The sequence below is a fragment of the Bison bison genome, unplaced genomic scaffold (genome assembly GCF_000754665.1).
Source record: "Bison bison bison isolate TAMUID 2011002044 unplaced genomic scaffold, Bison_UMD1.0 scf7180017864531, whole genome shotgun sequence".
Taxonomy (NCBI): Eukaryota; Metazoa; Chordata; class Mammalia; order Artiodactyla; family Bovidae; genus Bison; species Bison bison.
Genome location: NW_011495081.1, coordinates 10,206,287 through 10,230,365, shown reverse-complemented (window position 1 = coordinate 10,230,365; position 24,079 = coordinate 10,206,287). Strand labels below are relative to the sequence as shown.

Here is a 24,079-nt window from a genome sequence, read left to right as displayed (position 1 = left end):
AGAGAAGGGCCCCAGTCCAAAGGCCCCTTTGCTCCTGGCTCTCCCCTCTCCCTCTGGGACACTAAACCCTGGCACTCCGAGAAGCACAGGCTGACACAGTGATGGGAGTCTCACCTCTTGCTATAGAGATGAAAAAATGAGACCCAAACTAGAGAGCTGGATCCTCACAAATCCCTATCGGTCTTTGTGCAGAGTTTCTAGACCCTTCACATGTAAGCTTCTATGACCCAGACAGCTTTTCTCTTCATACACTTTTTTTAAAATCACTCAAAACCTCTTATTCCATGTATGTAAAGATAAATAATAATGGCTAATTTTTCTCAAGAGCTTAGTAAATGTCAGGCACAATCTAAACACTTAACAGGTATAAATACAGTTAAAGTTGGGATTAACACATTTACACTATTAACAGTATCCATAAAATAGATAATAATGATGACATACTCTATAGCACAGGGAACTCTATTTAATGTGTTGTGGAGACCTAAATGCGGTCATGTATGGATGTGAGAGTTGGACTGTGAAGAAGGCTGAGCACCGAAGAATTGATGCTTTTGAACTGTGGTATTGGAGAAGGCTCTTGAGAGTCCTTTGGACTGCAAGGAGATCCAACCAGTCCATTCTGAAGGAGATCAGCCCTGGGATTTCTTTGGAAGGAATGATGCTAAAGCTGAAACTCCAGTACTTTGGCCACCTCATGCGAAGAATTGACTCATTGGAAAAGCCTCTGATGCTAGGAGGGATTGGGGGCAGGAGGAAAAGGGGACGACAGAGGATGAGATGGCTGGATGGCAACACTGACTCGATGGACGTGAGTCTGAGTGAACTCTGGGAGTTGGTGATGGACAGGGAGGCCTGGCGTGCTGCGATTCATGGGGTCGCAAAGAGTTGGACATGACTGAGCGACTGAACTGAACTGAACTGAAATGGGAAGGAAGTCCAAAAGGGAGTGGATAGATGTATAGCTGATTCATTTTTCTGTACAGGAGAAACTAACACAACATTGTAAAGCAACGATGCGCCAATAAAAACTAATTTAAAACTAATAAATAAATAAAATAGATTTAAAAATTATAGCACCAGGGGAATATCTCTCAAAAAAAAATTACAAGCCATCCTAGAGATGAATAGTTGATGAGTGTTCAACATTGTAGATAAGATGTAATCTAACTTGGAAGAGAGAAGAAAAACATGCTAAGGAGAGCCAACAATGAAATTCCTGGGAAAAAATACACAAGAAGTCTACAAGGTCGATGTGTGTGCACATTCAGTCGCTCAGTCATGTCCAACTCTCTGCGACCTCATGGACTGTAGCCCGCCAGGCTCCTCTGTCCATGGATTTCCCAGGCAAGAATACTCGAGTGGGTTGGTATTTCCTCCTCCTGGGGATCTCCCCAACCCAGGGATCAAACCTACGTCTCCTGCATTGGCAGACAGGTTCTTTACTGCTGAGGTGGATACTATTTGATAATTCCTCATTTTACAGATGAGGAAACTGAGGGACAGAGAACCTCAATAAATTTCCCAAGGTACAGAGGACCCAGGAAAAACCCCAGCAGATTTGTGCTAGGCCTGTGTCCTCTGAACCTCAACACTTCTGCCTCCCATGCAGAAGTAATAAGAAGTTGGGAAAGAACAATTATCCATCATCCCACCTCTCAGAGTCATCCAGTGTCAACGGGGATTTAATCTTGTTGGTGTTCCTTGCTGAGATTTCCTCTTGCTCAAAATTTCATTTCTGGCCCAGATAGAGTCATTTTCTTTCATGGGTAGAACTAGGATAGCATGAGCTATCCATCTGCTTTCTTTAGGAGACAAGATGCGTGAAAGCCTCTCAAAAGTAAAACAGAGCACTAACCATGCCACTCAGCGCTCTCTGTTTAGAATGTTTTGCTTTTGAGGCCAGCGCACTAGTTGGGATGCTTCTCATTTGCCTGGGCCTCTCAGGAGGGATGCTCTCTGGGCATCCCCTCTCCCCTGACGTGGAAAGAGGCTGACAGGACTTGTCCTAAGTAACTGCCCCCTTTCTGAGACTGTTCAATAAATCATAGGACAAGAACGTCTCAAAATGGGTACAAGACCCACCTGGGCTGCTGGGGAAGATAAAGATGCTGGGGCCTCAATCTCAGAGATTCTGTTTCAGTGGGTTTTGAGTGGTCCCCAAATCTACATAAGCCATGAGTCAGGTAACACTTTAGCAGACACTGGTTAAGGTCTGTCCCTAAGAGACCAGGACCTCCCATGGGAAACAGCTTAAAGCCTCCTTCAACTGTTGTTCAAGAGAAACCTCAAGAAAAACTAGCTGCTGAGGTTCCTTTCTTCATTGTTTGTTCTTGTTAGTATTACATGGAGCAGCTTCCTGCTGAGCCACGGAGATAACCCTACAACCTCTCCTTCATTCATCCAGAAAATGTGTTAGTCACGTCGTCCTGATAAGTCTGGTGACTGATGACAGCTGGCAAGGACTGAGGACGGTCCCACCAGGACTTTGGCGCAGGAGAATTTAAAGCATGGAATGTTAGCAAGAACAGTAAGTGACGTTTGTTGAACTTACTGAGCAACAGGTACAGTTCCAAGAGCTTTACAGAGGGCTAGTTAATCTTTATAACCTTGTAAAACATAATTCCTCTGACCCATTTTACAGGTGTGGCACCTGAAGGACAGAGACGGTAAGTAGTTTGCCCAGGGTCACACTGCAGGAAACATTAGTGCTTGATGTGGCCGACTCATCAGGCCATCGACAACTAGGCACACAGCCAATGTCCTCAAGGCCCCACACGATAGCCCCCCACCACACACTTCTCTGAACACCCCTGAAAGTTGCTCCTCCTCCCCACCAGCCACAGCAGTACCACGGGCAGACCAGATTAGCCAGCGCCCGCTCTCATACCTGCTAGGCTTTTCCCTTCCCTGCAAGAACCTCCACCTCTTACTGGGCTAACTCATCCTTCCCCTTCCAGTCTCAGCTTAGACAGCGGCTACCCCCAGAACACTCCCTGGATGCCCCAGGTGAGATGGGGGACCCTCCTGTGGGATCCCAGCACCCAGGATACACCCCTTTTCTCAGCGTGTGTCACACTCTGTTTGGTGGAGTGTGACCTCAGCTGACTTCGTCCTCTCCTAGGACAGGAATGTCCTTGTTCACCATCCCCCGCCCTCGCCACCTCCTGCCCTGTGCCAGCAAGGGCCAAGCGCACAGCAGGTGCTGTATAAATGCTTGTTCAGCAAATTAGTCAATTCACAAACATGGCTCATCAGTGGCTGTGGGGATCAGGAAAACGCATCACCAGCTCTCCAGGGCTGGGAGCACGACTGATGGGGGCTTCTGCACCCACCCCCTCGCCCCAATCCTGTGGCCATATCCAGGCTAAAGCTGCACCTCTCCAGGGCCATCCTCCACTGACTGGCAGGGCAGGTGTACGGAGACCTGCCCACCCCTGCGAGGCCTGGGATGAGGCCTGGGACACCTGTGGACCTGGCCGAACCACTGGTGGCCGGCACTGTCTCTTCTTCCTCCTCCCTCCCTCCTTTCCTTCCTTCCTTCCATCTCTCCCACCACAAATGCTCAACGTCCATCTCCACCCTCCCTGCCTTCCCTGGCTCCCACCCCCTGGAATTCTCAGGGACGCTTCATCTTGTCTTGTGTCAGCATCTCAGCAGACCTGGATAACACAGTGGCAGAGCCCGGGTCCCACCTGCTACTCCAGGCCTGTCACCAAAGTCAGGGCGGCCACACAGAAGTCTTCCTCAAGTCACCACTAGAAGCAGCATCCCAGCACGCTGCACGCAAGAGGCGAAATGGGGAAGCAGAGCAAAGTGCCTCCCCTCCATCCCATCTCAGGCGCTCAGAGGGGCCCTGAGCAATGGCAGGATGGGGAGGGGGCATCCGAGCGCCGGCACCGTCACTGCTGTGCCCCAAAACACACCCTGACTATGAGCAGCATGTGACCTCCCGCCCTCACCCCCTTCTCAGCATCAGACTGGCTGCTGCTGCTACTGCTGTCGCTTCAGTCGTGTCTGACTCTGTGCAACCCCAGAGACGGCAGCCCACCAGGCTCCCCCATCCCTGGGATTCTCCAGGCAAGAACACTGGAGTGGGTTGCCATTTCCTTCTCCAATGCATGAAAGGAAAAGTGAAAGTGAAGTCACTCAGTCATGTCTGACTCTTAGCGACTCCATGGACTGCAGCCTACCAGGCTCCTCCATCCATGGGATTTTCCAGGCAAGAGTACTGGAGTGGGTTGCCATTGCCTTCTCCATCAGACTGGCTGGGGTCCTCAACTGCGGGGAATGGGAACGACCCCAGTTTGGCTCTTACTGTCAGACAGTGAGCGGCAGAGATAGGCCATGTTCTATATGAGGGCACTCCGCACCAGGTGGCCAGGGCACAGAGAGCAGTGGGACCGTCTGAGTGAGAATCAAAGGGCAGGCTGTGCTAGGAGCTCAACAGGAAAACCACAAGACGCATGGTAGAGTCATGGTGATGGGCTTGAGCAGACCCGGGCACAAATCCACCACCACAGGCAGGCTCCCCTCTTGTTGGCCGCAAGGTACAAAAAGCCAAGAGAAAAAAGCATATACCACACTGGGTGACTGCCATCAAGTCACTGGTCAAGTGTGCTGCCCACCCAACTCTCTAGGGCGCATAATGCTCTCAATAGCCCACGAATGACTCCTCATCAGAATCATGGACACTTCCAACAGTGTCCAATCCCTCTCTAAAGAACTTTGTCTTCACTTAAGAGGTCAGGAATGGAGAAGGCAATGGCACCCCACTCCAGTACTCTTGCCTGGAAAATCCCATGGATGGAGGAGCCTGGTAGGCTGCAGTCCATGGGGTCGCGAAGAGTCAGACACAACTGAGCGACTTCACTTTCAGTTTTCACTTTCATGCATTGGAGAAGGAAATGACAACCCACTCCAGTGTTCTTGCCTGGAGAATCCCAGGGACGGCGGAGCCTGGTGGGCTGCCGTCTATGGGGTCGCACAGAGTTGGATACCACTGAAGTGACTTAGCAGCAGCAGCAGCAGGAGGTCAGGAAAGATCACGGGCTTTACTGCTAGATTCTGAAAGAAATGGAGAGGAGAGGCCAACAACCCTTGCCCCTGAGAAGAAATAGCAGGAATCAAGATGGCATGGGCCCCTGCATATTTAAAGTGCATTGAGAATTGGAGACACTGGGTACCTGCCACCACACCTGCATGCCTCCAAATAAAGGGCATTGATGATAGAAATCAACCCTGAATACTCATTGGAAGGGACTCATGCTGAGGCTGAAGCTCTAATACTTTGGTCACCTGATGCAAAGAGCTGACTCACTAGAAAAGACCCTGATGCTGGGAAAGATTTGCAGGCAGGAGGAGAAGGGGATGACAGAGGGTGAGACGGTTGGATGGCATCACTGATTCACTGGACATGAACTTGGGCAAATCCTGGGATATGCAAATGACGCCTTTTCAAAGGAGCCAGAGGCTGTGTCCTAATCTAGAGTTAACCTGAAGCTGTTCTGTGCTGTGGGACACAGAACATCTGTTTGTAACCTGTTTCAGTCCCTTCTCTTCCAACTATCGAATCTAGAAAACTTGACAGCCTTTTTAGCCCTAAGACATTCCCTACATTTTATGGGCTTCCTCTTCTGGGATCTTAACAAAGGACACGGTCATAATGATGTCAGAAGCCAAAGGTTCCTGAAATGCTTTTTTAAGAGGGGTGCACATTTACCTTGTGACCTCAAAGATTTTCTGCCCCCTTTTTCTCCTACTCTAAACCATCCTGAAGCTAGTCTTTGAATGTTACTAGTAAACAAACCATTCCAGTCACGTATTTGAATTACAAGAATGCACCATATCCTCTTCTTTTAATTATTACTTTTTCATCTGTCTCTAAATTTTTTTTTTAAAAAAGCCATTAGGCAACTGCAAACTAGTTGTATCGCAGATGAAAGTGCAAGTCTGCATTAAAAAACAAAAATAAAGACTGCACAGTCACAGCCTCCCTTGGATCAGCAAGATTTCTCTGGATGTGCCAGGGAAAAAAAAAATTTTTTTTGATGTTCTGTGATTTTGCAGCCATTTAAATTTTATTAGCAATTATGGTGCCTGTTACCGCTGATGACATCTTGCAGCTCTAGCCAAGTCCTGGCAACGAGAGCACCGCCTGAATGACAGGGCCCAGGCAACCTGGCCCCACACGTTCAGTGACACAGGAACACAAACCCTCCCAGCTCAGGCGCCTCATCGAGATTCTCTCTGTGCCTGCAGGAAGAGGCAGCCTGCAGCGCTGGTAATAACAGAGTTCTCTGGAAGTGGCGGGGAGGACTGGTGAGAAGGAGTGAAGCTGATATTTGTGCAAAAGAGTTGATTTGAAACATGACTTTAGCATGACTCCATGTCACTAACTTCTCAGCTGGTGACAGTTTTGGTATTTAAATTGGCGGTTACCGAGAAAGCAGTGGCAGATCCTGAACGGCAGCTGCCATCTCCTGGGAGGAACCAAGGGAACCAGGTGGGGCTGGTGGGGGTCCTGGCAGACAGAACTGTTGGTGCCTCCCTGGCACCCTGAGAAGAGGATCAGAAGGACACCAGCAGAGATACGAGGTGGGGGGAGCCTTAACTAAATAATAAAACTTTTTAAGAACTGGGAGCTTTCATGACTTCAGTAATAAAAAAATTCCTCTAATCTAGGAAGATGCTAAATTGGACAAATTCCTCCCAGTCTTTCTTTAGGCTCCAGGACATCTTACCTCAACAGACCTGACTCAACATCCCCTAACCAGAGAGTCTCCTGTGGCAGATCCCGGTGAGGAGTAACCAGGACCTCTGGTAGACAATCTTATTCCTCTCAGCTTCTGAGGGTACAATGGGGACTTGAGATCACTGAAGTTGGCACAGGCTTCCTTGGTGGTGCAGACAGTAGGGAATCTGCCTGCAGTGCAGGAGATCCGGGTTTGATCTTTAGGCCAGGAAGATCCCCCAGAGAAGGGAACGGCTATCCTCTCCAGTACTCTTGCCTGGAGAACTCCATGGACAGAGGAGCCTGGTGGGCTACAGCCCATGGGGTCGCAAAGAGTCAGACATGACTGAGCACTTTTCATTTCCCCCATCTTTGGCTGCCATGCAGCACACATCTCAAAACAGGGCATTGCGGGGTCTCTGGGTTCTGTCTTCTGAAAATGCTCTCTGTGACTAATGCACTGCCACCCTGAATACTCCCAGTATCTCTGAAATAAAACAGCCCACCCTCCTTAGTTTAGAGAACCTGTTAGAAAGTAGACGCTAGCAAGCATCTTCCAGCCCTTCTTTGACGACTGAAGGAGCCCCAGGGAACCCGGATCAAAAATTCTCTGGCAATCCTGGAGACTCTCCCTTTCAGGGCAGATGCATGGCTGAGGAAGGCAGATGATGGGAAAGCATATTTTATTAAGTGCCTGCTATCCAGTGGTCATGTACGGATGTGAGAGTTGGACTGTGAAGAAGGCTGAGCACCGAAGAATTGATGCTTTTGAACTGTGGTGTTGGAGAAGACTCTTGAGAGGCCCTTGGACTGCAACGAGATCCAACCAGTCCATTCTGAAGGAGATCAGTCCTGGGTATTCTTTGGAAGGACTGATGCTGAAGCTGAAACTCCAGTACTTTGGCCACCTCATGCGAAGAATTGACTCATTGGAAAAGCCTCTGATGCTGGGAGGGATTGGGGGCAGGAGGAGAAGGGGACGACAGAGGATGAGATGGCTGGATGGCATCACTGACTCGATGGACGTGAGTCTGAGTGAACTCCGGGAGTTGGTGATGGACAGGGAGGCCTGGCGTGCTGCGATTCATGGGGTCGCAAAGAGTCGGACATGACTGAGCGACTGGACTGCACTGAACTGATGCACCAGACATCAGCACTCAAACGTCTGACTCTCATATTCTTCCCCCTTTCCAGACATTCTCCCATTTTACAGATGGAGAGACTAAGGCTCCAGAAGCGAAATGACTAGCCAGGGCCAGAGCTGGGATCTAAGCCAGAAATGTGACTCCACACTTACAATATGAGCACAGCTACTGTTTACTGAGCACTTCATACCAGCAGCAGTTTGAAGACTTTTCAAGTTCATTTAATCCTCCTAAAAATGCCATGGGATTTAAGGAAACAGAGGCTGAGTACCTTGCCCAGGGCCCACTACTCACACGTGACAAAGCCAGGATTCAACCGAGGCCCTGTGGCCCCAAAGCCAGGCCCCTCCCACTCTGCACTGCTCAAGCACAGCAAGCACCCCAAGGAAAACATACACATGGTATGTTTATCTGTTTGGAAACGTCAGCACCTTTGGTTGAAACACCATATGCTAACAAGCCAGAGAAAATGAATTCAATTTCACTGGGTCTAAGACACCACCAATTATAAGGCATGCCATAATTTACATACAACTGGGAAAGAAAAAGCACTCTGCCAATTAAACCAGGACACGTGTTTTCTTACTCCATTGATTATAAAAGGTGTCTCACATTCAGAGACCTGAAAATGTAAAAAGATGTGTGTCTTGGGATTAAAGAAACACCGATGAACTTCGAATGAGCAAGATGGCGAAACGAACCATAGACGCAGAGTGGAAACAAGGTTCTCTGAGCGCAGAGTATCCTAACACTAAATCTAATTTTCCAAGAAAACCTGATAATCCCAATTTTTATGTGCAAGCTTCCGATTTAGAAACATTGGCAACTAACTCATGTTCTCCATGTCCTTGTACAGGGACAAAAAGGCTGCCTACAGTCCAATCTGTCCGGGAGTGCTCCCAGCTTTCTCCCAGGTGGACTGGAAGACAGAGCGCTACAAGCATCAGTTTAGTGACAGCACCTCCCACCCCAGTGGCTTTTAAAGGCACAGGACTTTCACAGGCTGCCATACACACTACCTGGAGTTCAGAGTAATTTATTTTTTTAATCATGGAAGTAGCCAAGTAAAGATACCTCACAAAAGTAAGACTACTTCTATAATTGACTCAAAAAATATTTATTTTCTCATACAAAGCACTCTCCCAGGCTTTCCACCTACTCCTGTTCTATTGACACTCCTGGTCCTCTTTCACGTGAGCATGTGTTTTTCGATCACTCACTTGTGTCTGACTCGTTCGACCCCATGGACTGAAGCCTGACAGGTTCCTCTGTCCATGGGATTTTTCAGACAAGAATACCAGAGTGGGTTGCCATTTCCTTTTCCGGGGGGTCTTCCCAACCCAGGGATCAAAGCCGTATCTCCTGCATCGGCATGTGAGGTCTTTACTACTGAGCCACCTGAGAAGCCCTCCTGTTCCATGACCACCAAATACAGAGGGAAGAGTAAAACAATAACATCAAATGACCCCGAGGGGATACAGTGAAAACTCATCCAGCACACAGCACACAGGGGGCTGAGTGCTCAGGCCTGGTCCTGGGGGCGCTGGCCACTGCACACTCTGCCTTGTCAATATGTACCTGGTATGGTAGGTGACTAATGTCCTAGAATTCCAGATGGAACCTTATTTGGAAAAAGAGTCTGTGCAATATATATAATCAAGTTAAGATGACGTCACTCTGGACAAGGGGTGACCCCAAGCCAACGATGGGTGTCCTTTTTAAGCAAAGGGAAATTTGGACACAGAACACATGTGCTCAGGGCAAACAACCACATGATGTTTCATCTATATCCCGTGCACATCAAAGATGCCAAGGGATGCCAGCAAGGAAACAAGGAAGGACCTGCCCCTAGAACCTCCTGAGAGAACACAGCCCTGTGGACATCTTGATTCTGGACACTCAGCTTCCAGACCTGGGAGAGAATATATTTCTGTTCTTTCAAGTCATGGGTTTGTGATATTTTGTTTGAGTAGCCCCAGGCAACTGAAATATCTAGGGAGTTTTGGAGCACTTTCGTATGTCTCCATCTACTGTAAAATTGCTGGCTTCTTCAAACAGCAGCCAGGCCCTTTTAGAAACGTTAGCATATGGTCAATTCGTGTGAAGGTCAAGTGTAGCCTGACAAGTGGGAAGCTGTCCCTAAGTAGCTGACTGGCCACTGGGGAATTTACACCGCCATCCCAACATCTGGAGAGCAGGACTGGCATCAGGCACAAAGCGCATGTCCGGACGGGGAGGGAGGGCCTGGAAGGATGTGACCTCTACGAGTCCTAGACCTTGGCGGCTGCAGGGAGGTGGTGTGGGTTTCAGGCCAACGGGAGTGAAAAGCAGAGACTTCAGAAGGCTGCTGAAGTGGAGCCGCAAAGTGCCGTCATCAAAATCCACTTAGGTGCTTAATTGTGCGGGACTTGGGCAGAGCTGGGAACACTCTGGCGGGTGGGGGCCAAGTGCAGGGCCATGAAGACATGAGTTCCCAGCTGAATGCAAGAGAGCTCCGTCCAGTCCCTCTCCCTATGGCCCAGTGAGCCTGCCCAGCCCACTTCAGATCCTCAAAGATTTGGTTCCTTCTCTTGTACTGGGGCTTCCGTGTCTGGCTGGCCCCCTGGGGCACAAAGCTAGAGAGAATTTCATAAGAGCTGGTGACTGTGTGTTTAAGACTCTCTGGAGGCGGAGTCTTGAAGAGATTTCCAGGGCTCCTAAGCGAAAGCGGGAAGAGACGGGGTGGGCAGCTCTAGGGGAGAGGGGCAAGGGATGGGCTGGACGTTTAGCATGGCAGGGCCAGGAATGTCACTGCAGACTTGGGCTTGAGGATTGTGTCATTGGCACTCATGAGGGAATAATGTCCATTAGCACTTACTGAACCTGTTACCAGGGCCCGGAACCCCAGCTCCGAGCCTCACCTACGTTAGCTCATTTAAGAGTGACAGCAATGCCCTGTGGTCAGCTGTGCTGATCTCCACTCTATTTCTAACTTGGATTAGGCCTGGACACGCCGTCTATTAAACGTTTTAACTATCACCCCTGGGTTATTATCCACATTATACGGATGAGGAAATTGCTATAGTGGAAGGCAAGTCGGTGCCCAGAGCCTCAGAGGCCATAAACGGAGGCCAAACACTAATGTGTGTGTGCACGCGCGTGTGTGTGTGTGTGTGTGTGTGTGTGTACTCAGTCACATCGGACTCTGTGATCCCATGGACTATAGCTGCCAGACTCCTCTGTTCATGGAATTTCCCAGGTAAGAATACTGGAGTGGGTTGCCATTTCCTCTTCTAGGGGATCTTCCCAATCTAGGGATAGAACCCACATCTCCAGGATCTCCTGCATTGGCAGGCAGATTCTTTACCACTGAGCCATCCTGGACACCCTGTCCTCCAAAGCCCCTGCTTTTAACCATAGGACTTATGGTCTCACGTTTGAGAGGAAAGAAACCAAGTGAAGTGGCAGCCATGCCTGAAATGATCTGAGATGTTTCTAAACGAATACACAAACAAACAAAAATGACTAAGTTAGAACAGGGGCAACATTAACACACACAGGTCCTGGATTCCTTCTGTACCATGAGCGCTGGAGAGGAAAGAGGAACGAAAGTTTTCATTCTGAAGCATTTCAGGGACAGAGAATTAACCACAGCACTATTCTCTAGACTTCTGTTTTCTGAAGATCGAGGTCTTCAGAAGGGTTTTGAAATTCAGCATTTAACAATGGCTTGCCAGCTACACGACCTGGAGGAAAAAGGGTTGCCTCGACTGTGTGACAAGGTGGTGTGCCGCAGCAGAAAGAAGAGTGAGGCTCTGAGAGGCCAGGCAAGTGTCAGGGCGGCTGACACCAGTAGGCCACACCTACTGGGCTGGGCGGGACCCCAGCAGCCCAAATGGCTTGACTCGTCCCTGGGAAGGATGTGTATTAGATGCCTAGGGCGGTAACAACAGAGTACTACCCACTGAGGGACTCTGAGCAACGGAAATTTATTCTCTCACATTTCTGGAGGCCAGAAGTCCACAGTCAAGGTGTCAGCAGGGCCACGTGCCCCCTGAGACTCAAGGTGGACTCTCTCCCCGCCTCCTCTTAGCTCCTGGGCACAGCTGTCAATTCTCGGCGTTCCTTCTCTTGCAGCGCATCACCGCCATCTCTGCCTCTGCTGTCACGTGGCCTTCTTCCCTCATATCCTCATAGCACTTCTCACGAGGACATGAGTCACATTGGATTAAAAGCCCACCAGATGCCAGTGTGACCTTATCTTAACTAATTACACCCCCATCATCCCAATTGCATAGAAGGTCACAATCAGAGGTTCTGGGGGTGAGGACCATGACATGTCTTTGGCAGGAACATAATTGAACCTATAATAGTAAGATCTTTACTTTCACATTGTTAAAAAAAAAAATAGAATAGGATGTCTGTGAATGTCAATCTGTTACTCAGCTGTAGGACAGCTGTCACTCACTACGTAACACTTTTTTTAAAAAAATAAGAGATGGGTAGATGGCTGGCTTAGTTTGCGAGGACTGTCATAACAAAGGACAAGAACTTGGTGGCTTCGACAACAGACACGTGTTGTCTCCCAGCTCAGGAGGCCATGAGTTACACCCTAGTGTCAGGAGGGCTGGTTCCTTCCGATGGCTGTGGGGAAGGTTGTTTCGGGCCTCTCTCCTTGGCTTATAAATGGCCACCCTCTCTCTGTCTTTCCATCGTCTTCCCTCTGTATGGATCTTGGTACTCAAACTCTACCTTTTTATAAGGGCATATTGGATATGGCCCACTCTCATGACCTCAGTTTAACCTGGTTACCTTTATAAAGGTCTTATGTCCAAATAAGGTCATGTTCTTTTTGTTTCTTCATGCTATTTAAAATTTTTTAATATATTTTTTCTTAAAATTTATTTATAATTTTTGGCTGCACTGGGTCTTCGTTGCTGTGCATGGGCTTTGTGGGGGCTGCTCTGGCTGTGGCGCACAGGCTTCTCACTGCGGTGGCTTCTCTTGTTGATGAGTTCGGGCTCTAGGCATCTTCAGTGGTTGCGGCTCGAGGACTCTAGAGAGTGGGTGCAGAAGTTGTGGTGCAGGGGTTTAGCTACTCTGCCTCATGTGGGATCTTAGCTCCCTGATCAGGTATCAGACTGGCGTCCCCTGTACTGGAGGCAGACTTTTAAACACTGGACCACCAGGGAAGTCCCTTTTTAATACATTTTTAAATTGAGGTAGAGTTGATGTACAGTATTATGTTACAGGTGTACAATATAGCAATTCACAATTTCTAAAGGTTATACTCCATTTATAGTTATTAGAAAATATTGGTGATATTCCACATGTTGTACAATATATCCTTGTAGCTTATTTTGTACCTAATCATTTGTACATTTAATCCCCCACCCTTATATTACCGTCCCCCACCCCAACTCCCAGAGAAGGAAATGGCAACCCACTCCAGTATTCTTGCCTAGAGAATCCTGTGGACAGAGGAGCCTGGTCTATGGGGTCACACAGAGTCAGACACAACTGAAGCGACTTAGCATGCATGCATGTATTGGAGAAGGAAATGGCAACTCACTCCAGTGTTCTTGCCTGGAGAATCCCAGGGACAGAGGAGGCTGGTGGGCTGCCGTCTCTGGGGTCACACAGAGTCGGACACGACTGAAGCGACTTAGCAGCAGCAGCAGTGGCACCCCCACCCCACTGGTAACCACTAGCTTTTTCTGTGAGTCTTCTTCTTTTTTGTTACATTCAGTAGTTTGTTGTATTTTTTAGAGTCCACATATTAGTGATATAATAGAGTATTTATCTTTCTGTTAGTTCACATAGCATAATGCCCTCCAAGTCCATCCATGTTTCTGAAAATGGCAAAATTTGGTTCTCTTTTCTGGCCAGGTCACATTCTGGGGTACTGGGGTTATAGGACTTCCACACATGAACTTGGGGGTGGGGATGGGGACACAGCTGAACCCACGACAGTGTTGCGCCGGCTTTGCTCTTACACAGCTGCAGGGGAGGACTAGATCCCACTACTCCCCAGCGTCTCCCCAGTCACTGTTGGGCTACCTCCCAGGTCACAGCATGTCACCTGTCACCACCCCCTTCTCTAAGAAAAGACAGAGCAGCCTGAGAGATGAAGGAGCGAGCTGTACCCGTCCCATGGAAACTGCCTGATTTCCCGGGACATTCTACATGCGAGCCAAGCAGGAGGAGCCCTGGTAAAACAGCTGAATTACTGCTAGTTTGGCAAGGAGAATGACTCAGAATCCAGGTTTTTTCCCCTCATCTCCACTTGCCCTGGATCACCAGGTTTAATAGAAAACATTATATGTGGCACCACCTAGAGTCAGATGATGAGAAAGACCTGAAAAGAAAAGGAAGAATTTCTGACTGGGCTTTCCTCTCTTTTGACATTTCTTGGTGATCATTATTTCAAACTTGCCCTCTCAACCCCTTCTCCTAGGTTTCTGCCATCACACCCGACCAAGTAAAAGTCATGCTCAAGAAATGGTTGGGAACACTACAAGCAAAGAAAACTCAAATTCCATTTTTGGGCCTACTTTTCTAAATCTCTGGATTTGGAGTTTCATTAAATTTTATCATTTGACAAGATTCTTGAATTTATCCCCATCCCCATCCCTGCTAACACACACACACACACACACACACACACACACATGCATACACAGGCCCTGAATTTTAAAAGTCTGTACGTGCCTCAAAGATAGTGATCAATATAATTTTTCAAAAAAAGCAAATGAACCACCTTGTGACCCGGATCTCAAGATCTCTCCCCTACTTGGTTAGAACACAGAGAAATGGCAGCTGCACTCCAACACAAAGCTGGCAGGAGATCTGAAGGCTCTCGGTTTCAAGTCACATGTATGTTCTCGAAATTTGGATTTCTGCTTTATTATTATGGCAAGGGGCAGTAATAAAGTACAGTTTCTTCTTTCAGAGATTCACAGACTAATTGCCATTTTAGAAATCATTTACAAGCATACCTCGCCGTATTGCATTTCACTTTATTGCCCCTTGCAGATACTGAGGTTTCTTTTTTCACAAATTGAAGGTTTGTGGGAACCTGGTGTCAAGCCGTTTTCCCAATCATGGTGGTTTACTCTGTGTCTCTTTGTCACATGTCGGGGGTAACATTTTCATTATTATTGTGTTTAGTATGTTGATCTGTTATCAGGGATCCCCGATGTTACTACTGTCTCTGTTTTGGGGCTCCAGGAACCATGCCCAGGTAAGATGGTGAACTCAATTGATAAATGTTGTGTGTATTCTGACTGCTCCACAGACCAACTGGCCTTGCCCCCATCTCTCTCCCTCTCCCTCGCCCTCAGGCTCCCTATTCCCTGAAACACAATATTAAAATTAGGTTAAATAGTAACCTTATAATGACCTCGAAGTATTCAAGTGAAAGGGAGAGTCACAAATCTCCCGCTTTAAACAAAACTTAGAACTGATGATTATACTCGATGAGGAAGGAACTCGGTCTTTCAACAAAGACCAAAAGCTAGGCCTCTGGTGCTGAACAATTAGCCAAACTGTGGAAAAGTTTTTGAAGGAAATTAAAAGTGTTGCTCCAGTGAACACACAAATGATAAAAAAGCAAAACAGCTTTATTGCTGATATGCAGAAAGTTGTAGTGATCTGGACGGAAGACCCAACCAGCCACAACATTCCCTTAAGCCAAAGCCCAGTCCAGAGTCCAATCCTAACTCTCCTCAATTCCATGAAGGCTGAGAGAGGTGAGGAAGCTGCAGAAGTTTGAAGCCAGGAGAGGCTGGTTCATGAGGTTTAAGGAAAGAAGCTCTCTCCATAAGAAAAGTGCAAGGTGAAACAGTAAGTACTGATGTAGAGGCTCCAGTAAGTTATCCAGAAGATCCAGTTCAGATAATGAATAAAGGTGACTATAAAATTTCAGTGTAGACAAAACAACCATTTATGAGAAGAGGCCATCTAGGACTTTCATAGCTGCAGAGGAGAAGTCAATGCCTGGCTTCAAAGCTTCACAGACAGGTTAACTCTCTTGTTAGGGGCTAAAGAGCTGATGACTTTACGTTTACCATTTGCCATTAAAAATTCTAGGGCCCTTAAGAATAATGTTAAATCTACTCTATCTGCACTCTATCAATGAAACAACAAAGCCTGGATGACAGCACATTTGTTGACCACTTTGTTTACTAAATATTTTAAAACAACTGTTGAGACCTACTGCTCAGAAATAAAGATTCCTTTCAAAACATTACTGCTCACTGACAACACATGTGGTGAGTCAAGAGCTCTGATGGAGATGAACAATGAGATTAATGTTTTCATGCCTGCTAACATCCATTCTGCAGCCCACGGATCAAGGAGTCATTTTGACTTTCAAGTCTTGTTCTTTATGAAATACCTTTCATAAGGCTAAAACTGCCCAAGACAGTGATTCTTCTGATGGATCTGGGACAAGTAAATTGAAAAACTTCTGGAAGGATTCACCTGTCTAGATTCCATTAAGAGTATTCGTGATTCATGGGAAAAGGTCAAAATATCAACATTTACAGGAGTTTGGAAGAAGTTGATTCCAACTCTCACGGATGACCTTGAGGGGTTCAAGACTTCAGTGGAGGAAGTAAATGCAGATGTGGTGGAAATATCAAGAGATCTAGAAATGAGAAGCAGAGCCTAAAGATGATACTGAACTGCTGCAATTTTATGATAAAACTGTAATGGGTAAGGAGTTGCTTCTTATGGATGAGCAAAGAAAGTGGTCTCTTGAGATGGAATCTATACTTGGTGAAGATGCTGTGAAGATTGCTGACTGACGACAAAGGACTTAGGACATTACATAAACTTAGTTGATAAGAAGCAGCAGTGGGGTTTGATAGGATTGACTCCACTTTTAAAAGAGGTTCTATACATAAAATGCTAGCAACAGCATTGCCACTACAGAGAAATTGTTCATGAAAGAGTCAATCAATGCAGCAAACTTGACTGTTTCTTATTTTAAGAAATTGCCACAACCATCCCAACCTTCAGCAATCACAACCCTGATCAGTCAGCAGCCATCAACAACCTAGGGAAGATGCTTCACCAGCAAAAAGATTACAACTCGCTGAAGGCTCAGATGATGGTTAGTAGTTTAAAGAAATTTTAATTTTTTAATTAAAATATGTACATTATTTTTAGACATAATTCTATTGCATACTTAATAGACTACTGCTGCTGCTGCTGTTCAGTTGCTCAGTTGTGTTCGACTCTTTACGACCCTATAGACTTCAGCCCACTAGGCTCCTCTTTCCATGGGATTTTCCTAGCAAGAATACTAGAGTGTGTTTCCATTTCCTCCTCAAGGAGATCTTCCTGACCCAGGGATCGAACCTGTGTCTCTTGAGTCTCCCGCATTGCAGGTGGATTCCTTACCACTGAGCGACTGGGGAAGCCTACAGTATAGTATAAACACAACTTTCATATGCACTGGGAATCTAAAATATTTGTGTGACTCGCTTTACTGGGATGGTCTAGAAGTGAAACCACACCATCTCCAAGGTATGCCTGTCCACAGGAAGACATTAGTGATGTTTCTTAAGTTTCTTGAGAAGTAGATCAGTAGTGATACCATACAGTACAATCCTGTTCAGCAGAATAATATGGATCCATTTACAAAAGACTGAATGAACCCACTGGTGGTCTCTGATAGGGAAAGGTTACAAGGACTTACTCTTGGAAGCAGCCGTCGAGTTCTGCATCATCTCTCTACAGCTCAGTCTGCTCCACCAGAGATAACAACAGTGTCTTTCTCATCAGGCTTCCAACAATCCATGTTAATATAACATAAAGTGCCTGGATAGTGCAGCCCAGCGGAAGCTCAAGTAATGGCATGCCATTGCTCTTGTTATAATCAGGGCTTTCATGGAACTTTTATGTTTTTTTAAAACATACCCTTTTATTCCAAGGAAAAGTTATCTGGATAAAACAATCATTTAGGGGATTCCATTAACTAAGAACAGAAATACACTCAGCCTATCCCCAAATGAGCCTCCACTCTCAAAACTCTTTAGGTGGAAAATTCAATGACTCAACCTAGTTGGAAATTTATTCTAGCCCATTAATATTTCACGAGGTCAGAAATACAACCAGTAAACAGGGGAACGGGAAAACAATCAACCACTTTAGATAATTTGAAAAAGTGAAAATATGTATATTAAACGAACCAGAAAAACTATTTTTTAAAGATATTTCCCAATGCTGCCAAGACTAAAATAAAGCCAGAAGTCACACATGTTGCCAGTGAGAGAACAAGCTGGTGCAAACCGTTAGCAGAACAAGTGGGCACTCTGATCAAGAGTTAGAAAAACCTCCTGTCCTTTCACCTAATCATTGCATTTCTGAGAATCAAGCTGAAGAAAATTTCTCAAAATAGGGGGAAAGTCATATAAACCCTCATTTCACAACCATGAACACTATCTCTAAGTGAAAAATTGCAAACAATGTGAATGCCAAATAATAGGTAAATAACGGACAGGACTGAGCGACTGAACTGAACTGAACTGAACTGAAACTATATTATACCAAATGAATGGACTGTTTAAGCATTAAAAGTGGTAGACAAATACACTGTAAAAACATAGAAAAATGTTAAAATGTTACCTGGGAAAAAATTAAAATATAAAATTGTATACCTCTGGTGATTACAACTGAGAAAAGCCTAAATGCAAACTTGTAAGATGCTAATAGTGATCTATGAAAGAGGACAGACTCTATGCGGGATGCTGTTTTCCTCCTTCCCCATTCCCCCAGTTTTTACTATTACCTTTAAATGAAAAAGTTTCTTCCTGTCTCACGAAAATCTTCCCTCTGCTGTGGATACAGCATTAACTGCTCTCTGCCTTGTAACCCTCCAGCACACACTTCTCCCGGCCCTTGTCTCACCCTTTGGAAAGGACAAGGCTACTCCCTGATGAAGTGTATTCTCTTCTAAATGCCAAAGCTATTTCACAGGGCATCAGAGGCGATCCCTTCTTCCAAGTGAGAACATCAGCTGCCCTCACTCTCCTCCCTGTAAGTACCAGGTTGTTCCAAAGAATCAGAGAATGAACCCTGTAACTTCTAAGCAAGACACAGAAGAAGGTGGCATGGATTCTAAATCGACCACTCTTAGGGAGCCCCTGAAAGGACAGATCAAATGGTACCTACCCTGGAGACCTCGGCCCAGGCCATCCCGGCTCTGGCTGAAACCAATCTGTATTTCTGTCCTCCGGGTATGGATAAGTTCCTTAACGGACCCTAAACAGTTTGATCAGCAGAAGTAAAAAAGCAAAAAAGACTTAAACATCTGACAATAGGGAAATTATTAGATTACAGAGCATCTACTGGATGGAAGGGTAGGTAACCTATAAAACAACAATTAGAGGTGCTACATGTGTGGGAAGGTGCCAAAGTCTCTAAAGTAAAGTGTAGCAAAAGCAAGTTACTCAATCACATGCCCCATGACAACAACGTACCCTGTGCAGACTGACCAGTAACTCTCAAAGTTTACAAGTCACCGACTATACCCAGGCACGGTGCTGCGTGCTTCACAGCCATTAAAAAGTAACAACACCACCACTTAGAAGGCTGATCACTCTCATTTTGAGAGGAGGGAATTGAGGTAGCAGAAGGATTAAGGAATTCTCATTTAATCCTCCCAGTGACTAACTTTTAGACCATTCTGGTAGCTCTCCTAAAATCACACAGCATGGTGGGGAGAGGGGTGGGGAGGAGGGTTGGGGTTTGGACAAAGTCCTTTTCCAGGTCTCACACCCTCAGGTCCTGGACTGGAAGGGAATACACATGGAATCTGAACTGCAAGGAGAATTTGTTTTAGAAAAGGGACTTCTTTTCCTTCCCTCTGTTGTCTAAACTTTCCAGTGGTCTTCTGTTTTTATACTTTAAAGATTAAAAGAAAAAAAGAGGGGCAATGGAGGAAAGGTTTTGTGAATGCCTGTGTTTATGTGTATGGTTCTTTAAATTATGTTTTGATCAAAAGACTAAATAAATGCAAATAAAGTCTCTACTACACTTGGGGGTGAAGGGTAGGAGACAAGGAGAAAAAAAATAATGGAGAATAGCCAAGGCGAGCCTGTTCCAAACCAAACCAAACCTCGCCAAGCAGCTGCCCACACCATCTTTTCTCTTTTTTATTTCTCTTTTCACCAGCTCTTCCCATTTATGCATGAATTCTGAAATCATGGAACTGGATTGGCAGAGGACAGAGAATGTCACAGAGAACATTAAGATCACACAGCTGCAACTGACAAAGCTGGGAATCAAACTTAGGTCTCAACTCTTGATCCTGCATCCTGTCACAAACTTGCCCTGGTCTGAATATTCCTAGTTCAGCTAAATACAATCTGTATTTATGGGAGTTCAAATACACACTGTATTCCAAAAACGATCATTCACATTCTGAATGTTTAATAATGCTCAAAACTGGACAGATTACAGGGTTCACACATACTGTCTCATTTGAAACTCAAATTACAAACATTCAACTTCCAGCAGTTTTGAAGCCAGGCTAGAAACAGAAAAAGCCGAAACAGACTTCATACTTTTTTTTTAATACAACTCTGTAAAAATAAAAATGCATTATGTAGAGTGGTCTATTCAGAAGAAATCACATGCAACAGACGAGATGAAATACCTCTCACAAAAAAACATACTCTCAGCCACCCCCTCCCAAAATGCCTCTGAAGAGTCGAGGGAGGCATCAGGGACCAAGATCTCTGAGAGGCCGGTCTCAGAGGGGCCACGTCACGAGGGAGAGGGAGCCTGGCCCCGGAGGGGGCCCCAAACCCAGGGCTGCTTCCTGTACGTCAACAGGCTGAGCCTCAAATCCTGGTAACAGCTATGTGAAAAGTTCAGATAATCATCATCTCCTCATTTCCTCAGCTGGCTTCCAGAAAGACAGCAGATTCAGAGCCAGAACACAGAGTTCTCCTGTGCGAGAGGCCCTGTGGCCCGGTGCCCAAAGCCCAGGAAACAGCCAAGAACCAATGTCCAGCTGTGTGGTCCCCGGGCACCGCACAGCCCAGGGCCTCCACACTGGCCCCAGCCTGCTTCCTGCCAGCCAGCGTGCCACAGCCCAGCTCACTCTGCAGCGCCCAGCTTTGGCAATGAAGGGAAATAAGGCTCTATGACCAGGGAGAAGGATCCTACCAATCTCTGGGGGCCCCTCAACTCACACCCCTGGGGCCTTCTTTCTCGGAGATGACCACCGACCCAAATCTCATGCAGATTTGGGGTACAAAATGGGTAAGAGGCTAAAGAAGGGAGATGGGTGGGGAGGACAAGAAAAGACCCCGGTCCTGGTGGTGCCACCTGAAAATGCGGCCCCAGGTGTCAGCAGAGAAAAGGGCATTTGGAAGCAGATTACCATAAAGTCAGTACCAGCTCCATGGCGGATACCTGAGGTGATGCTGCAATGGATCTAATCGTCAAGAATGCTGCGCAATGTGTAAGATGTGCAAGGTGGTTTCCAGCCTGGGCCCCGGGTTCAGGCAGCCCTGGGTTCAAATCCAGGTCGGCTGCTTGCTGGTGAGGAGACACCAGAGCTGCTCAACCTCTGGGAGCCTCAGCATCCCATGTGTGAGGGGAAGGCGGTAAGAGGACCCCAGCATAGGGGTGAGGAGAGTCTGGTGAAAGGGTTCCCTGCTCCCCCAAAGCTGTGGCTCCCACCACACCAAGACCCCTGCTTCTGCACTGACCACGCTGCTCTGAGAGTGAGTTACAGGCGGAGGAGCAGGACAGCCAGCCGGAGGCCTGAGCCCCATGACTGGCAACACACAGGCCGGGGGGAACTCCCCACTGACACCCCGGGACAGGCCCCTGCCCGCACCCCCAGCAAAGGACACGCCCACTCACGGCACTCCTTCTCGTCACTCTTGTCGAAGCAGTCGGGCAGTCCGTCGCACTGCCAGGCGCCGGGGATGCACCGCCCGTTGCTGCACATGAAGTTGCCTGGAATGTTGCACTCGTTGGTAAAGTTGTTCCCAGGGAGCAGCTGGCTGTCTGTGGGAGGAAAGGGACAGGGCGGTGAGATGGCACGGCCAAGGTGCCAAGGACCCAGGCCCCCACAGCTCTTCCTCCACACGGGCAGTGCATGTGGCACTTCCAGTGGGTGACGTTGCCTCTCTGGACCTCAGTTTCCTCATCTGTGAAATGGACATATAATCTGCCCCACCCCCGGGGATTCTGTGAGGCCTCCATGAGAAAAGCCCTTCACTGGTGCTGAGCACACAACAGACGCTCACAGACTTCTTGCTTTGTCGAAGACTGGTCATAAAACGCAAACGTTTTTCTTCTGGTCATCGGCAGTGGCGAAAAAGAAAGTTTTCCAAGACAGAAAGTGAACGAGGGACTCTCAGTACCTCCAACAAAGGGAACTGCAGGTTCCTTCCAGGTCTCAGACTCTGCGGCCCTATGACCACAGAATCCTTGAACTCCGGCCAAGTCGACAGGAATACTGGGAGATAATTTCACGATAGGAAACAGGAGCCCCAGCCCACAAAACTGAACTGCCTGGGGTCACACGGGGAGGAAAGGCCAGGCTGAAACTTGAGTGCAGGCCTTCTAGCCCCATAAGAGTACCAAGTCCCTGGAAGGCTTGCCAAGAGTTCCCAGAGATTTAGCACCAAGCCTCAAGGTTGAGACTCAACTCCACTGAACACAGTCATAGAATGGCAAGCCCCTTATCCCACTGGGCCAACTCTTGGGCTGGAAAGCAAACAGGGAAGGTCAAGGAGAGCTGAATTCATCCACCAATGGACCCTGGAGGCCAACTGTCAAGGGAGCCGATCTGATCAATCGGACCCATCTGAGCCACTGTGATCAAAGTCTGGGAGATCATGAGCCATTGGAAATAAAACAGTCTTAGGGGAAAAGGAGTTGTTTAAAAAAAAAAAAAGACCAGGACTCCCTCCTGAATCTACAATAGGCATTTATTGAAACTTCATGACCATATTCATCCACTAGGTAGGTTCTAAAGATGCAGAGATGAAAGCCAGGCTCCATCCTCCAGGCTGGAAAGGCACAAGGGTATACTAACAATTTTAATGCCCCACATTAAGAGGAAGTCCAGACTCCTGTGGAGTAATGGGAGGAGAGAGGGCCCATGAGGCTCTTCCACAGCTCTCAGGCCGGCCCCCTGACAGCACACCGTCTTTCATACCTGATTTCTACCTGGAATGCCCTTCGACCCATGGGGGTTCCCGGGAAATCCCAACACACCTGTTAGCATACAACTTCTTTGTTACTCTACCTCAGAAGTGTTCCCTGACTTCCTCAAGGAGAAATGGGCAGTCACCCTGTTGTGTGGCTATGGTACTACTGGGGTGGTACTAAAACACTTTACAACTGGAACAAGCGGGCAGCAAATTGGAAAAGACACAGCCGTAGGCAAGGGGTACCACATCCGCCCAGGTGCCACGGATAGTCCTCAGAGACCACCTGCTCTGCTGCACTGACTTAACAATGTACAGGAACACCCTACTGAAAACGAGCTTTCGTAATTCACCGAAGAATTCTAGAAGAGCAGCTATAGGGAGGGGCCTCATCCTGCCTTAAGAGCCTGCACTGGGCTCCTAAAAACCTTCCTGTCCCCTCCTCACTCAGCCACCCGCTACGAGGGCCAGGCACCAAGTCATTCACGCCGGCCTCCACTGCCACAGCCATGACGCCAGCCCAACCACCACACCCTCTCACCAGGACCCCTGTCACAAGTGACCCCTGCCTCCCCTCCAGCCCATCTCTGTGGCCAGAGGGACCTTTCCAAAGAGCAAATCGATCGTGACACTTCTCGACTTTAAAAAGCCGTTGAAGGGTTTCCTCAATGTTCTTAAGATAAAGTCAAAATTCAAGGCATTAGAGAGAGGTCACAGGACAGAGGTGGCATTTGCAGGGTCTGCTGGCAGATGCAGAAATGGAGCACAAGAGCCCCTCGCGCCCACAGGAAGATGGCAGAGACCAGAGCACACAGGCTCAGTCCAGGGCACAGACGGTACGGAATGAAAAACCACACGGCTCTGATGGTCTGGAAGTGAGAATGTACTGTGCCCCCTCTTTCCCCCGTTCTACACCCAAACCAGGTATCACGAATCATGGGGTTCTGTCCATTGAGCCCACCTTCCATGTCAGAACCCCTCTCAAGACTGGGCTTGCGAAAGCCACCACCAGCCCTGAGATGGTTGTGAAACCAGCT

The 24,079-nt window shown here is 47.5% G+C and overlaps 1 protein-coding gene across 3 annotated transcripts in view; it reads right to left on the bottom strand.

Annotated features, from left to right (window-relative positions):
* The window catches only part of LDLRAD3 (low density lipoprotein receptor class A domain containing 3), a 211,228-nt gene that overhangs the window by 169,191 nt on the left and 17,958 nt on the right, over nt 1-24,079 (bottom strand). For all 3 annotated transcript variants that reach the window (XM_010831860.1, XM_010831861.1, XM_010831862.1), the window contains exon 2: nt 21,745-21,891. In XM_010831860.1, the coding sequence (XP_010830162.1) occupies nt 21,745-21,891 (147 nt within the window). The remainder of the gene's footprint in view (nt 1-21,744; nt 21,892-24,079) is intronic.